The 16,737-nt window shown below is 36.6% G+C and overlaps 2 protein-coding genes across 2 annotated transcripts; both read left to right on the top strand.

Moving 5' to 3' along the window:
- The first annotated feature begins 4,474 nt into the window (after positions 1-4,474).
- Positions 4,475-5,461, top strand: LOC118820552 (odorant receptor 131-2-like). The gene has a single exon (XM_036588913.1). The coding sequence runs from the start codon at positions 4,475-4,477 to the stop codon at positions 5,459-5,461; it is 987 nt and encodes a 328-aa protein (XP_036444806.1).
- Positions 5,462-9,172: 3,711 nt separating this feature from the next.
- Positions 9,173-10,162, top strand: LOC118820553 (odorant receptor 131-2-like). Its single transcript, XM_036588914.1, has one exon. The coding sequence runs from the start codon at positions 9,176-9,178 to the stop codon at positions 10,160-10,162; it is 987 nt and encodes a 328-aa protein (XP_036444807.1). The 5' UTR covers positions 9,173-9,175.
- The last annotated feature ends 6,575 nt before the right edge of the window (positions 10,163-16,737 follow it).

Here is a 16,737-nt window from a genome sequence, read left to right on the forward strand (position 1 = left end):
AGAGAAAACTTGTCATGAAAAGTAACAGAAAGTAATAGAAGCTTTCATGCACTTGCACTGTCTGAACTATATGCTTGTTCGCATTGTGTTCTGCTGCCTGTGCCCACTCAGTTAGAAGCATAGAGACAAAGCTGTGTGACTCTTGTCTTTGTACTATTTTCAATGAAATATAGGGTTTAAAGGATCTCCACATCATTGCATTTTGTTTTTATTTACATTTTACACAGCATCCCTAACTTTTTTGGAAATGAGCTTGTAATGATATGTCTAAACTGATAATGTAACAATATTTTTACTGAAAAGGTTACACTTTATTATACATTTTCAGATTGACCATATGTAGTACATTACATTATTGGGAATTTTTATGGATGCTGATACTACTTCGTCTGATAATCTAAGGCCATGTTCATGTTTAGTTTATACTCTGAAATAATGCACAACATAAGGTATTCAGACATCACACTTAATTATAGACTCATACAATGCTCAGACACAGTGGGAGGAGTTTGTGCACAACAGAGCTGTGTTTCAGTTTTCCACCATTCTGACTTTAAACATTTGCTGTTCTCTAACAAAAACATTATGGAATGCCATCTAAGATCAGCATTAAACATATAAAATTGATAAAATATAGCCCTCAACCTTCTACCTATATTCAGCACCTGCTGATTCAAAGTGTGTTCAGCCATTCACATTTATGTTTCATTCCAAAAATGCAAGTCTTACTTTTTGTCATTATTAATGGAATAAAAGCTCATTGGTCACTTTATATACCTAATAATTTTGGCTGATTGATTAAGGATTGATTGATTGATTGATTGATTGATTGAGAGAGCAGATCTGTACATTGAAAAAATTGATGAGCTGAATTTACTTGATTCAAAAATTTCTAGATAAACACAGTTGTGTCTTTCAGTGTAACTGCTTTTGATTGGAACTGTATTGATGTAATATATTTTATTCTTGTGGAAATGCTGTATACATTTTAATCAAGTAAATTTGATGCACCACTTTTTCAGTGTACAGTGTTATAAGGGATCAAAGGAAGGTTAATGAGAAAATAAAAGTGCAGCGTAACTCAGGACAGTTTATTTAACTAAATTTTTAATGTTACTTTTGCATCATTTATGTAAGTTTACTTTACTCAGATTCGAGAATGCCAATACAAAAAAAAGATAATAAATACACATTCTGTTGTTTCTAAATAATAGGCCTATACAACAAAAGCAATTTGACTCAACTCAGAGAGGTGTGATATATGCTTAGTTCCTCAAACTCCGGCAGAGAGCACTGCCTGTGCTTAGATACAGAACAGGTACCTGTGACAAGACTGTGTAATTAAACTAAAGAATTCATAATAGATTTTAGAAAGAACTCTATAATACCAGACCCATTATACATTATTGGGGACTGTGTGGAAAGAGTATGTGATTTCAGGTGCTTGGGCACACACATGACTAAAGATCTCTCCTGGACCACCAACACTATGGCATTAGTTAAAAAAGCACAGCAGTGACTCTACTTTCTGAGAATCCTCAGGAAAAACAACCTGCATGTGAAGCTTCTGTTGTCTTACTACCGCTGCTCCATAGAAAGTGTGCTTACATATGGCATCTCCACATGGTGCACCACCAGCTCAGCAGCGGACAGGAGAGCCCTTCAGAGGGTCATCAGCACAGCCCAGAAGATCATCGGCTCTATGCTCTCTGCCCTCCTTGGAGGAGGTTTTCATGTCCCGCTGCCTCAGCACGGCAGCTAACATACTGAAAGACCCATCCCATCCTGGTCATCACCTGTTCGACCTGTTACCCTCAGGCAGACGCTACAGGTCCATCACATCACAGACAAACAGACTTAAAAACAACTTCTACCCCAGTGCAATTTTATAGTTTTATTTTTATTTTCCTTTTTTTATAATTTTAAATTATTTAGTATTTTCTTTAATATCTTGCATTTTATATTAGCTTATATTTGCTTTGCTCCCAGTTTAATCTTTTTTTTGTTAATGCATCATTAGGATTGCTGCCCAGTTTTGTTGTACTATGTGCAGTGACAATAAAGTATCTTAAATCTTGAAACAGCCTGGTTTTAGGATGGGTAATATGGCAAAATATCATATCACAATACTTATGGGCATTTTCATGATTCATGAACCATGATATTTTGACATACAGACACAATTCACTAGTAGTGTCATATTTGAAATCTGCCTTCAAAAACTTTGATAATAATAATAATTCAATATATTGTTTACATATAACTTGTCTGTTAAAAGACAGGAGTTTAAATGTGGTCAGGTCTCTGTGGAAAGGCCTTTGGGGGAGGAAGCCCAGTTCTTCTGGAAATGCTTTTTCCTAGTTTGGTAATGTGGTTATCCACACATTAACTGAGAGCTCACACATCTCTTTAGTCTTCAGTTTGAGAAATGATCAGCAATTCACTCTCTCCATCAAACTCTTGGGAAATTAGGCAAGTTTTCAGAGTTACAAATATGCTACAGCTTTTTTTAAAGTTTTTCAGAGGTATCCCAGGCATAGTTACAGTTGCAAGTCTATGAAGGACCAACTGGGTGAACCAATTTGTTACAGTTCCAATCCTGAGGCAGACTAGTACTGCATCTCTAGTTAGTTAAGCATGCCAAAGACAGAAGCTCACTGTTTCATGAGTGAAGCAGTTAAACAATCACATTTACCTGAATTTCCATTGGAGTGTGCATTTTTCCCCTAACAGACAGCATAACATCATGATGAGTTTATTTTCAGGGTCTGCCAGAATTTTGGTTTTGAGACATTCAGGGAGTCCAAGAAGTTAATTAGGGGGTCCACTGCTGCTCCCATCATCCCTCTGCCCTCTCATGAACTAAGCCAACATTTTGCCATATCTCAGCAATAAAATCTTATGAATTTGACCATAAAGTGGGTAGTTGTGTGATTTTTAATTAAAGACATGTATGTAAATTGCCACAAAATGGATGTGTGAGTCCAGTGCAACATCAATTCTTATCACAAATAACTCGATTTATCAGTCTAATCAGGCTTTAGCAGGAATTTAGTGTTTGTAGAAGAGCCTTCTGTGTCCTACATTAGAGCACGTCTTTACAATGCTATGTGCTGATTTTCAAATAATTAGTATATAAGCATCGATTATATATATAAATTTCACCTCTGCATTTTGACCCATCCGTGCAGTGAAACACCACATATACATTAGTGAGCACACACACACTACGGGGCAGTGAGCACACTTGCCCAGAGCGGTGGGCAGCCCTATCCATGGCACCTGGGGACCAGTTTGGGGTTAGGTGCCTTGCTCAAGGGCACTTCAGTCATTTCTTCATTTCTGTATTCTGCATACATATTCTGAATACCTGTATTCTGTGACATCCTAAACCTGCCAGTAATGTCACACATGAATACTTAATTATCAAATAATGAATAATAAGTAGTTAATTACACATCAAAATGCAAAAAATATACTAAAATGTTAAAATCTTCAGTTACAACAATCCACAATGTGTGAAAACAAAATACTGTAATCCACCAAAGTATAAATTAATTTAGGTGCTTGTAAAAGTTTTCTTTATGTAGAAAGCCAATATTAGCTGCTTACTTCAGCAAAACAAACAAGAATGTTATGGTCACTGCTGTGTCAAACAAGCTGAGAAATCTACGACTCGTGGCTACTGCTACCCAGCAGAGTCTGATACGTGGAGATGTGAGTGAGAGTGTATAGGACTTGAGAAATAAATATGTATAAATTGTACATTGTAAATTATTTATTTGTATAAATTGTATACTAGTAAGGTTAGATAGAGTGGTGGGGTGTTGGTGCATCCCTATTTACGTTATTGGGTTTTATTACATTTTTGACAAAGTTGTTGGTTATTACATTATTGGGAAATTATTATCAGTTTCTACAAACATTTATCTCAGTTGTTTTAGCTTATTAGATATAATTCTGTATCTTGTATTAATTATTCAAGGATTAAAGTGAATCCTAAAATTTACCAAAAAGACAACAAACAAGGCATATAAACGGAGTATAAGAAAGCAAGTAAGAAGGCAGGAGTGTGTGTGTGCATGTATGTGTGCGCGTGTGTAAAAGAGAGAGAGAAGAGAGAGAGAGGACTAAGAGGCCATCTTTTCCTTTCTCTCTGCCTCTCTGATGTTGTGATGTCACTGTACAGTATAAAAGTCACAGAAATCTGTATCACTGCTCGGAGCCTGAAGGATTTACAAGGTGCATCTTTTTAAAGAAAGTACTTTTATTAGATATACACAAAACTACTGACTGCTCATACACAGGGTGCTTTTATATTGTACACTTAGCCCTTAAAAAAGCTGCCTGCAATTCTCCAAATAATTTTCTGTTCATTATTTTAGTTCTTGCTAGTTGACTTTTTGTTAATATAGTGAAGCTTTCAGTTAATATAGTGTTAAATATTGTTCATTTTTGTTTCTGTAATCAGTCAATGGCAGGCACTAATGAAAGCACTGCAAGTGCTTTTGGTTATCAGAATTTAATCATACCGGAACTGGATGGAGGGAGTATAACAAAGCTTGTGGTAGCAGTACTGACTACTCTGTTTTCTGTGTATATGAATTGCATTATGCTCTATGCTCTTAAGAGTAAGTGTGTTTTTAAAGAATCTCCACGCTACATTCTCTTTGCCCACATGCTTTTTAATGACTCTGTGAATCTCATTCTCACATCTCTGATGTATGTCCTGGCCTTGGTCTTCCTCAGGCTGGCTAAAGCCGTCTGTTCACTCATTCTGTTAATATCTACTACAACATTTCTCAATGCACCTTTAAACCTGGCTGTGATGTCACTAGAGCGTTACGTGGCCATACGCTTTCCTCTAAGACATGCTGAAATAGCCACTCAGAAAAGGACTTACATTGCCATTTGCTTTGTTTGGTTATTTGGCTCTGCAAACATTTTGAGTGACATCATTTTTGCAGCAGTGATGGATCCTAACTTCTTCTACATGCAGATGTATTGTTTTCGTGATCAGATCTTCATAAAACCTTGGCAGCTTGATTTATACAATGGATGCAACATCTTTTACTTTGTTTCTGTAACGGTCATCATCATCTTCACCTACGTCAACATTATGATCACAGCCAGGTCCATGTCCTCCAATAAAGACTCTGCTAAGAAAGCCCACAGGACTGTGCTGCTGCACCTCATTCAGCTGGGCCTGTGTCTCACCTCTTTTGTTTATGGCTCTGTAGAGAGAGCACTTTACTTGATGGCTGGTAGTGATACGGCTCTCTTTAAACACCTGAGATATCTTAATTTTCTCATTGTTCTGATTCTGCCCCGCTGCCTGAGCCCTCTCATCTATGGGCTTAGAGATGATGCTTTAAGACCTTTATTCAAACATTATTTCTGCTGTGGCTCTAGTAAAGCAAGGCACAAGAGAAAACCTGTAATAACAAGTAAGAGAAAGTAATAGAAGCTGTCTATTCTTGCATCTGAACTACATGTTTGTTCTCATTTTGTTCTGCTGCCTATGCCCATTCAGTTAGGAGCATAGAGATGAGGCTGTGTGGCCCTTGCATAGATGCATTTTGTTTATGCCCATTTATGATGTTTTACAAATCCTTTGTAGATTATATGCTATAACCATACATACATAGTCACCCTGGGCATTTTTTTCCAGCTGTAGTGATTGTCACAACATGACAGGCTCTTGAAGACTAGATTTACACAGAGTGTTCTGTACAACCCAACAATGTAATAATTTTCCATTACTGGAATAACTTCCTGAAATGTAATACAATTTCACACTTCATTAAAAATTGAACGAAATCAATGATCTAATTATTTAATAATAGTATTGCAATAATATATTTTGATATTGTAATAACATATATTTTGACCCGCCAACAAATAATTTGTAAAGTATGTCAATGTTACATGTTATTAAAACCCAAATCATTATTACGTGTTTCATGTCAAAAATGCAATTCACTGCAGAGCAGTTTGTGTCATTATTAATGGAATAAATTGCTCATGGGTCACTACATATAGTTAATAATTATTATTTTAACTGATCACTTTACAATGAAACTTGAAACTTTCTTAGTGCATAATAGATCCTCAGAGTCTTCTCATTCTCCTTTCTGTCTCAAACCTGTCATCTTTGTAGCCAAGCCTGCCAGTGAGGCAACTGGTGTCAGGTGATGAAAATCAGAAAGTCATGGCATTTTCCAGGAAGGTGACAAGTCTCTCCACCATCACAACACCTCTCCACCCAACATCCCCCAGAAAAATCCATCCTAGTAGAATCAATGCTAGCAGAATATCAATATTTTGGGATGATAACACCTGAGCCAGAGTAAAGAGCACTAAGGGAAGCAAGCAACTCTCCCCATCTTCATCCATTAAAGGCACAATGTGAAGAGAGCTTTAGTGTGTGGACGTGTAGCTCACAAATCCTTTTTAGGTAGGAATCCTAGTTTAAATGTTAATTTCACATTTGCATTTAATATACTCATATATCATATGTTAAAGCTATTGTTAGTAATGAATCAGTGTTTTATAGAGGAGGTTTTTGCTCTGTAAAAATGTTCAATGCAAGCATGTACACCCAAGCTAAGTACTTAATGGTGCTGTAGTCCTGCAGTAGTGATATTAGCAAAAGAACAAAGTAAGTTTATTCTCTGTGATGTTAGCACTGGTAGCGTCAGTTATATATATTGCTGAGTTTATTCATTGTGATGTAGTCTGTGTCTGCAAACCTGTTGCTCACATTTTTTAAGAGAATTGCATTTGGAAGTACTGCTGGGATGTGTTGAAATGTGAAATGAGATTGACTACCCAACCCCCTCCCCCCATTATTTTATTCAAATAGTTAATAATGAGTAGTTAATTACACATCAAAATGCAAAACATTCAGGGGCATAGCCAGAACCTTTTCAATAAGGTGGCCAGGCAAGACTCAGCAATTTCATTGGAGTGGCAAACTGCTAGGGAAGAATGTGTGTGATAACATTATGAGACAAAAGTATTTGGCAGGTTAAAAAGCTAACCTACTGTAGTTTTTGCAGGAAAGTATAAGTTATTCAGCGCTGGATTTGCCTCTGAAGAAATCTAGGCTGCATTATCAAACACACACCTGTACTCCGCTGTGAAGCCGCATTTAGCTTACATGACAAAATACAGATGTTACTATTCAACAGTGTATGCTAGTAATTATTCATTTTTGATAGTTATGTCATCTGTTCATTGTGTAACCTGCTTCATATAATGTAGATCACAGAACAGCACTTCTGAAATGTACTGGGCAAATTATTAGTGTGGTCTATGTTCTATGAATATTAACAAAGTAATAGCAATGTTATCCAGTTAGTCACATTTTAACTATGAAGAATAACAAAATAATAACATTATTAATGTCATGACTCCCACTGAGGACACTTTTTCTGCTCGTTCCCAAGTATTGCCAACATACCAGTTGCATACAGAGCCTTATCTTTTTTGTGAGCCTTATTGAATATGACCTGTTTTTTTTTGTTGTTTGTATTACCTTGATTTGTCTTTTTGTGCCTTCTGGTTTTGACCCTTGCCTGCTATGATTGTTTTTGTCCTGAATCATCAAGTAAAGATGAACTGAGTGCTATTTTAACCATATATTCTGTTATTTTTACGTTACATTTAACCGGTTAATCACATTTTTAATACAGTTTCATGCTAGAAAAACTGAAAGTGATTTTATCATGTTTTCAATTGTGTTATAAGAAAAACATTGTATGCATTGTTCCCTGTGGTATTATTACCGCATACTGAACAGTGTTAAATCTTCAGTTAAAACAATCCACGTAGAGCACAAAGTGGGAAAACAAAATACTGTAATCCAGTAAAGTATGAATTAATTTAGGTGCTTTTAAAAGTTTTCTTAATGTAAAAAGCCAATATTAGCTGCTTACTTCAGCAAAACAAACCACAATAATGTTACGGTTTTGAGCAGAGTTCACTTGCCTGTGTTATGCGCTTATTACTTAATGCAGTGTCAGAACTGATTGGTAATTACTGTGATGGCAGATTTTCTCTGTGAAACTGTTCACACAAAGTAGCAGAGCTTTTCTGTGGTGACTGCTTCATTGACAATAGCTGACTGTTTGACTAATATTTACTAATATTTACTGAAATCCAGCAGAGTCCAATGTTTGGAGATGTGAGTCAGAGTGTATGGGACTTGAAACATAAATATGTATAAATATGTAGATATGTAGAAATATGTATAAATAAATATGTACAAATTGTACATTGTAAATTATTTTTACAGTTGTATAAATTGTAAGCTAGTAAGGTTAGATAGAGTACATATCAAAATCGCTACTCAGGATTGGCCGATACTCAAGGATCAGGTGTAGGAGGAGAAAAAGTGGTGTTGGTGCATCCCTAATTACGTTATTGGGTTTTATTACATTTTTTGACAAAGTTGTTGGCAAAATTTCATTTAATTTTTTGGAGTTATTACATTATTGGGAAATTATTATCAGTTTCTAGCAATATTTATCTCAGGTGTTTTAGTTTATTAGATATAATTCTGTATCTTGTATTAATTATTCAAGGATTAAAGCGAATCCTAAAATCTACTAAAATGACAATCCTTAAAATCTTCATGCTACAATTTTCAACAAACAAGGCATATAAACAGGGTATGAGAAAGCAAGTGAGAAGGCAGGAGTGTGTGTGTGTGTGTGTGTGTGTGTGTGTGTGTGTGTGTGTGTGTGTGTGTGTGTGTGCATGTATGTGTGTGTGTGTGCATGTGTGTGTGCGCGTGTGTAAAAGAGAGAGAGAAGAGAGAGAGAGGACTAAGAGGCCATCTTTTCCTTTCTCTCTGCCTCTCTGATGTTGTGATGTCACTGTACAGTATAAAAGTCACAGAAATCTGTATCACTGCTCGGAGCCTGAAGGATTTACAAGGTGCATCTTTTTAAAGAAAGTACTTTTATTAGAAATACACAAAACTACTGACTGCTCATACACAGGGTGCTTTTATATTGTACACTTAGCCCTTAAAAAAGCTGCCTGCAATTCTCCAAATAATTTTCTGTTCATTATTTTAGTTCTTGCTAGTTGACTTTCAGTTAATATAGTGAAGCTTTCAATTAATATAGAGAAATATATTGTTCACTTTTGTTTCTGTAATCAGTCAATGGCAGGCACTAATGAAAGCACTGTGAATGCTTTTCTTTATCAGAATTTAATCAAATCAGAACTGGATGGAGGGAATATAACAAAGCTTGTGGTAGCAATACTAACTCCTCTGTTTTCTGTGTATATAAATTGCATTATGCTCTATGCTCTTAAGAGTAAGCGTGTTTTTAAAGAATCTCCACGCTACATTCTCTTTGCCCACATGCTTTTTAATGACTCTATTCATCTCATTCTCTCCACTATGATGTATGTCCTGGCCCTGGCCTTCCTCAAGCTGGCTAAAGCCGTCTGTTCACTCATCATGTTTATGTCTACCACAACATTTCTCAATGCACCTTTAAACCTGGCTGTGATGTCACTGGAGCGTTACGTGGCCATACGCTTTCCTCTAAGACATGCTGAAATAGCCACTCAGAAAAGGACTTACATTGCCATTTGCTTTGTTTGGTTATTTGGCTCTGCAAACATTTTGAGTGACATCATTTTTGCAGCAGTGATGGACCCTAACTTCTTCTACATGCAGATGTATTGCTTTCGTGATCAGATCTTCATAAAACCTTGGCAGCTTGATTTATACAATGGATGCAACGTCCTTTACTTTGTGTCAGTAACGGTCATCATCATCTTCACATACATCAACATTATGATCACAGCCAAGTCCATGTCCTCCAATAAAGACTCTGCTAAGAAAGCCCACAGGACTGTGCTGCTGCACCTCATTCAGCTGGGCCTGTGTCTCACCTCTTTTGTTTATGGCTCTGTAGAGAGAGCACTTTACTTGATGGCTGGTAGTGATACGGCTCTTTTTAAACACCTGAGATATCTTAATTTTCTCATTGTTCTGATTCTGCCCCGCTGCCTGAGCCCTCTCATCTATGGGCTTAGAGATGATGCTGTAAGACCTTTATTCAAACATTATTTCTGCTATGGCTCTACCAAAGCAGGGCACAAGAGAAAACCTGTAACAACAAGTAACAGAAAGTAGTAGAAGCTGTCTATTCTTGCATCTGAACTACATGTTTGTTCTCATTGTGTTCTGCTGCCTATGCCCATTCAGTTAGGAGCATAGAGATGAGGCTGTGTGGCCCTTGCATAGATGGATGCATTTTACAGACATTTTATTCTTTGAAGAACTGTCTAGGGGAACGAGTGTTCTGTACAACCCAACAATGTAATAATTTTCCATTACTGGAATAACTTCCTGAAATGTAATACAATTTCACACTTCATTAAAAATTGAATGAAATCAATGATCTAATTATTTAATAATAATATTGCAATAATATATTTTGATATTGTAATAGCATATATTTTGACCCACCAACAAATAATTTGTAGAGTATGTCAATGTTTCATGTCAAAAATGCAATTCACTGCAGAGCAGTTTGTGTCATTATTAATGGAATAAATTGCTCATGGGTCACTACATATAGTTAATAATTATTATTTTAACTGATCACTTTACAATGAAACTTTCTTAGTGCATAATAGATCCTCAGAGTCTTCTCATTCTCCTTTCTGTCTCAAACTTGTCATTTTTGTAGCCAAGCCTGCCAGTGAGGCAACTGGTGTCAAGTGATCAGAATCAGAAAGTCATGGCATTTTCCAGGAAGGTGACAAGTCTCTCCACCATCACAACAACTCTCCACCCAACCTCCCCCAGAAAAATCCATCCTAGTAGAATCAATGCTAGCAGAATATCAATATTTTGGGATGATAACACCTGAGCCAGAGTAAAGAGCACTAAGGGAAGCAAGTAACTCTCCCCATCTTCATCCATTAAAGGCACAATGTGAAGAGAGCTTTAGTGTGTGGACGTGTAGCTCACAAATCCTTTTTAGGTAGGAATCCTAGTTTAAATGTTAATTTCACATATGCATTTAATATACTCATATATCATATGTTAAAGCTATTGTTAGTAATAAATCAGTGTTTTATAGAGGAGGTTTTTGTTCTGTAAAAATGTTCAATGCAAGCATGTACACCCAAGCTAAGTACTTAATGGTGCTGTAGTCCTGCAGTAGTGATATTAGCAAAAGAACAAAGTAAGTTTATTCTCTGTGATGTAAGCACTGGTAGCGTCAGTTAACAATTTTGTTGTTTAAATAATATTAACTGGAAATTTAAAAAGTGTATTTGATGTCTTCTAGATAAGCTGTAATTGTTTCATTTTGAAGACTTGCCAGTCATCTTTTATATATGTATATATTGCTGAATTTATTCATTGTGATGTAGTTTGTGTCTGCAAACCTGTTGCTCACATTTTTTAAGAGAATTGCATTTGGAAGCACTGCTGGGATGTGTTGAAATGTGAAATGAGGTTGACTACCCAACCCCCCCCAAACATCCCAAGTGGATGACATTATATTAAAGCAGGAAAAGTTGAGGTGATGTCTTGTTCTGGACGAGCGTACATCCTCATATGAGCAAAGTTTTCACCAGTGGGCCAGTTTATTCAGCAGCAACAGAAAAAACACCATACCACAATGGAATCCGGTTTGAATCATAAAACTGTCAAACAAGAGAGAGGAGTTAACAGAATTGGAGGATGAGAGTATGGTAGGGGTTGACTTTAAAATATATGAGAGAAAAATGCCAAGTGGCTAATGAGTAAAAAAATTGGAAATACCAAGGCCTATGAGAACAACATAGACTTCATTATTAGAACAATGGACTTGAGGCAGAAAATGTATTTGCATCACAAGAGGCAGAGTCTAGTTTGAAATATAATCTTACTCTTGTGCGAGCCTCTTCATGCACAATTTTCACATGTCTGTATTCATGTTTAGCATGATCAAGAAAGTTCACTCACCTCTTAGTGTGAGTAGCATCCAGACCCAGAATGCTAGTGAGTTGATTTCACTCACCTTCATGAGAGATAGAGAGCAGAGTAGAGTCATGCTCATTCTCCAGATTTGACAGTTACCTAGGCTGTATTGAGAGGCTGCTGTTGAGCATCTTTCTAAAAGATCATATCTAATAGAACATATTAGTCCAATGTGCAAATGATTTGCTGAATTTAGTTGGATGCATAAATCAAGATTCACCTATCTCTTCAATGGTGAGCATTAGAAAATAGGATTCATCTTTGTCTTTGCTTAGATTACTAACATTACAGCCTTGGAGGAAGCTGTGTCCCCTTTGTAGATGATGCTATTACCTTTATCAAATCCTTTGAAGTCTTATGGCTGATGTCAGGACAATATTGCAAAGATATAGACAGCATGGAATTAAATTGCAACCAAAAAATGTGAATTGTTTAAAACAGATGTTAGACAAACTGTCTGCAGAAGGAAGTGAAATGGAGCCAGCTGACATATCCACTGTGAGGGCTCTGGCAGATTGGAAACTAAGCACTGTAGGTCAGCTAAGAGGGATGCTGGGGCTCTTGAGTTGTTATCGACAATACAAATGAATTTCTCTCTCATCATTCTGTTCTATGATCTCATTAAACAGCTTGTGTTACTGGAACCACATGGCAGCAACAGCATGACAGAAATGATGTATGCTATGCTACCAAGTTTTCAAAAGTTGTTTATTTATTTATTAAACATTCTTCAATAAGTGTATTTATTTGTTTAACATTCTTTTACCATGTGCATAAATCATCTCTTTCTTTTAAATCATTGCATCTTCAGTGTCTTTATACAGAAAAAAATGAAGATTACTTAGTAAAAATAGTTGGCAAACAACACATTGTGTGTGTTTTTTTTCCATATGATTAGCCTGAAATATAGGAGAGAAATGGTGAGGCAGGGTGATAGATTTTAGCGCCGCTAAGTTCTCTGCAGTTAGAGGAAACCTCCACCTCACACTGCCCCCTGCTGTTGCTGAATAAGAATAGCAAGCAGAGACTCTATAAGCTAGGAATTCTCACCAGTACGTTACAGGCAAAATATTATCATCTACATAAAGAGTGTATGAGTATATAGAGTATATATAAAAAAGTGGGCCTCACACCCTCCCAGACGAAAAGGAATAGGTCCTGCTATTTACCAGCCATGACCTTTCGCAACTAAAATTTCTTTCTTTTGTTGTCTCTTTAACAAGCGAGTGTAACAGGTGGTGTGTATGATGACAAAATTAAAAGAAGTTCAGACTAAGTATGTGAGCGAGGGATAAAATGTGGGGTACAGATGTAGTGTTGGCATAGGTGAGTGTAGAGGCTGAGTGGGATGATGTAAGTTAGGCAGGAGAGTGTGGTCTTGTGTGAGCTTTAACTGAGACAACTATATGTGTTTGTACTGATGGTATGTGAAAATCTGTCTTGGTCTTCTATCCCAAGCAGACCTCCTAAGCTCTGCTAGGATGTCTGTTACAAGAGGGATTAGGTGCTGCTCTTTGTGGATGGATTCTGATTCTTCCTTGTATCCATCTTCCTCCTCAGTTCCAGCAAGAACAGATATGTGTTCATCTGTTCTTTATCTCTCTCTCTCTCTCTCTTCACTCCCTGAATCAACACAAGGTGATGACTCAGCTTACATTTCTTAGGCCTCATCTTCACATGACATTGTAGGGCCTGGAACACTTTGCAGACTCCTTTCACAAGATAGCCACCGTGGGTATCGGTCAGGTCTTGTTTTCTAGGCAGCAGATGTTGATTGGAAATGGTCTCTTGGTCTAATAGACAATAATCAATGCATAGACAAAGGGACTTGATTTAACAATTGATTTATGCTCCTTCACCTCTTTAAATAGTAGATTAGGGACAAATAAATGTGATCTCTGTACCAGAATACCATCTTTGAGAGTAATTGACATTTGCAAACTAGGAATGCATTTAATATTGTTACTGTTCCTAGCAAAAGCCAGTGATTCTTTCCACAGCTACTACAAGAGTAGACTAGTTTACAAGGTAGACTGGTTGTAGTGTTATGGACTGGCTCCAGAAATAATGTGTGTGGTCAGAGCGGTTCTTCTCAAGGAATTTGGCACAGCTATATGATTTATCTTTCTATTGGTCCACCTTACTAAGACAGTGCTGACATGATGGTTCTGTTTGTTGGATCAGCTATGGCTGCTGCAGCAGTACAGGATGAGTTTCTCTGTCATCTTTATTAACTGCTGGAGGATATTTACTGTGGCCTCAACTGCTGCTGCCTCACATTTTTTGTCATTCATTATCTTCATTTGTTTTAGGATTGCCTAATCAGTCACTTTGCAGTCCAAGATCAAGAGTTTAGGCTCCCGGTGAATGTCATCATGCTTATGCCCAAGGCCCTGCTATACCATGTTTGTGCTCACACTGTATGTTTCATCTGTGTAAGCATATTGAGAGGAGAACAAGATCTTGGAGGCACTGGAAAATTGAGAAATAACTGGGGGGATATGATTCATATTATAATATGGCAAGTGAACATAGATGTTGACATTTGTGAGACAAGACCTGAGAGAGAAAAAGGAAAAATCTTAACCTACTCTTAATGCTGTGCACCCAACCTATCAGGAAAACAGTATTTTGGCACAGCAGTATCTAAGAGCAGCAGGAAGAGAAGCAAGCGACTCTCTTTGTATTCATTCATTGTGTTGTTCTGTTCATATAATAGTAGCACTGGTAGTATGCGTTGATAATTTCTTAATTTTCAGATTTTATATGATAAGCTGTAATGGTTGCATTGTGAAGACTTATCCGTCATATTTGAATGTATACTGCTGAATACATAGCATGAGCCAAAAGTGAAAAAATGTGGTATTTTTGGATGATTTTATTTTGAATTTATTTTCTAATCATTTTGTTATTTATTGTGTAAAGAAATCAGATTAATAGCACATTGTACTTGTTTATTGCTTTGTTTAATGCATCAAATGCATGTTGTGAATAGAGCTTGTATCTGTGAATCTATTGCTAACAAATCTTCCCTTTAAGGGAATTTACACATGTCAGGAGAAGCCCCCATTTAATGTGATAGTCCAGATGTGGCTCACTTTTTTGGGGAATGGCAAGGAGTCCATGCCATCATTGACTTTCCAGGACGTTCCACAGGTGCAGTAAATAAAAATCCATGTCTGAAAGTATTACTACATTGTTGAAGTGTACCTTCGAGGTTGAAGAGGGGGGCATGTTGGTGGCAGCAAGCAAGCCATAACTTTGCTGTTGATCTCAGGTTCTGTTGGCTTGCAGGAGCTGCCCGGTCTTTACAGTGTGCCTGGGAGAATTGTGCATCCTCCTCGTTCTCCCTCTCCATCTCTCCACTGTGACCTCAAAGGTGAAGAGGTAGGCCTCCATGTTGTCACTGGTGCCACGTGCTGTGAGGAAATGGTGGCCAGCCTTTCTGGGATATGAGAGAGACTGGGATTAAGGCACCTGACCTCGAACTCAAGTTTTTTAAACAAATTAAAAAGTTTAAAAAGTTTAAAAATAGTTAAGTTTAAAAAATAATGTTTGCAAATGTAATAAATTTCAAACTCATTCAATGCTGTAGTTTTCTTCATAGATGACAACACAGTTTTTGTGGCATATTGGCTACAGAATTTTGAGGAACTCCATTTTGCATTCAGTTTTTCAAAGGGTATGATGTTAATGCAACACCGTTTTACCACTTTTTCTTTTAAGGAATGATATAAGCAAGAATATTCATTTACCTTGTTACAATCTGAAGACTCAACAAGATTAAAAAATCTATCAAAATGTATTTAATTCCAAAAGGTGTCCTTCAGAGAAGAATGCATTTAAATCAATTTAATTATTTTATTTTATTTTATTTTATTAAGTAACACAGGAATAATAATGCACAAACTGTCCACATATCCCTTTTTGGGATACAAAATTCCTGCTACATAAAAAGATCACTTAAGCTGTTATTTTACAGAAATTCTAGAGTCGATTCTGATTCTGATTACAAGTGATGCAAATTGATGTAGTTGATTTCAAGAGTCGATTCCACAAAATTAATTCTTGGTTCCAAAAATCTAAACATAGCAAAAGAGATCCACACAAAAGTACAACCATAATTAAGGTTATAATATTAATTTATGTTATGAATGATAAGGACTCTTGACATATTAACACATAATTCCACCTCAGTTGTTCCTCAGGGACACAGGATGTCAGTTTAATTGTGTGACCTATTAGCGTGCCAGTTTGTAGAACTAACTCTAGCTACATTAACTTAGCTGACTAAACTTCTTCAGGTGGTTAGATGGTTCAGATGTTTCTGACAGCAGTTTGATTGTAAGCCACTTCTTTGTAACAAAGTTGACATTTTACTTTGTTTTCCACTGTATCCAAAGTAGTCTGGAGAGTGACTGCAGAATGTTTCATATTGTGTGTGCATATCAGTGCGAACAAACTTGAATGTCACTGTGTGGAATCTAGTCCAAAGCTTGGGAGCAGACTTTCAAATCCTGAATGCCTGAAATTGAGGAATTGACTCTTTTCAGGTATGACTCCCAGACCTTGGTCTCTTCTAATGAAAATTAGAATGTTAGAAAATTAGAAAATTAGCACTTACCTGAGGTGCATGTCTTAATCAATTTAAGTTCAATCATGAGTTTTTAGAACATTAAGTAAAGAATATTCAATAACTTGTATTAATTATTCAATGATCAAAGCAAATCCTA

The sequence above is a fragment of the Colossoma macropomum genome, unplaced genomic scaffold (genome assembly GCF_904425465.1).
Source record: "Colossoma macropomum unplaced genomic scaffold, Colossoma_macropomum, whole genome shotgun sequence".
Lineage (NCBI taxonomy): Eukaryota > Metazoa > Chordata > Actinopteri > Characiformes > Serrasalmidae > Colossoma > Colossoma macropomum.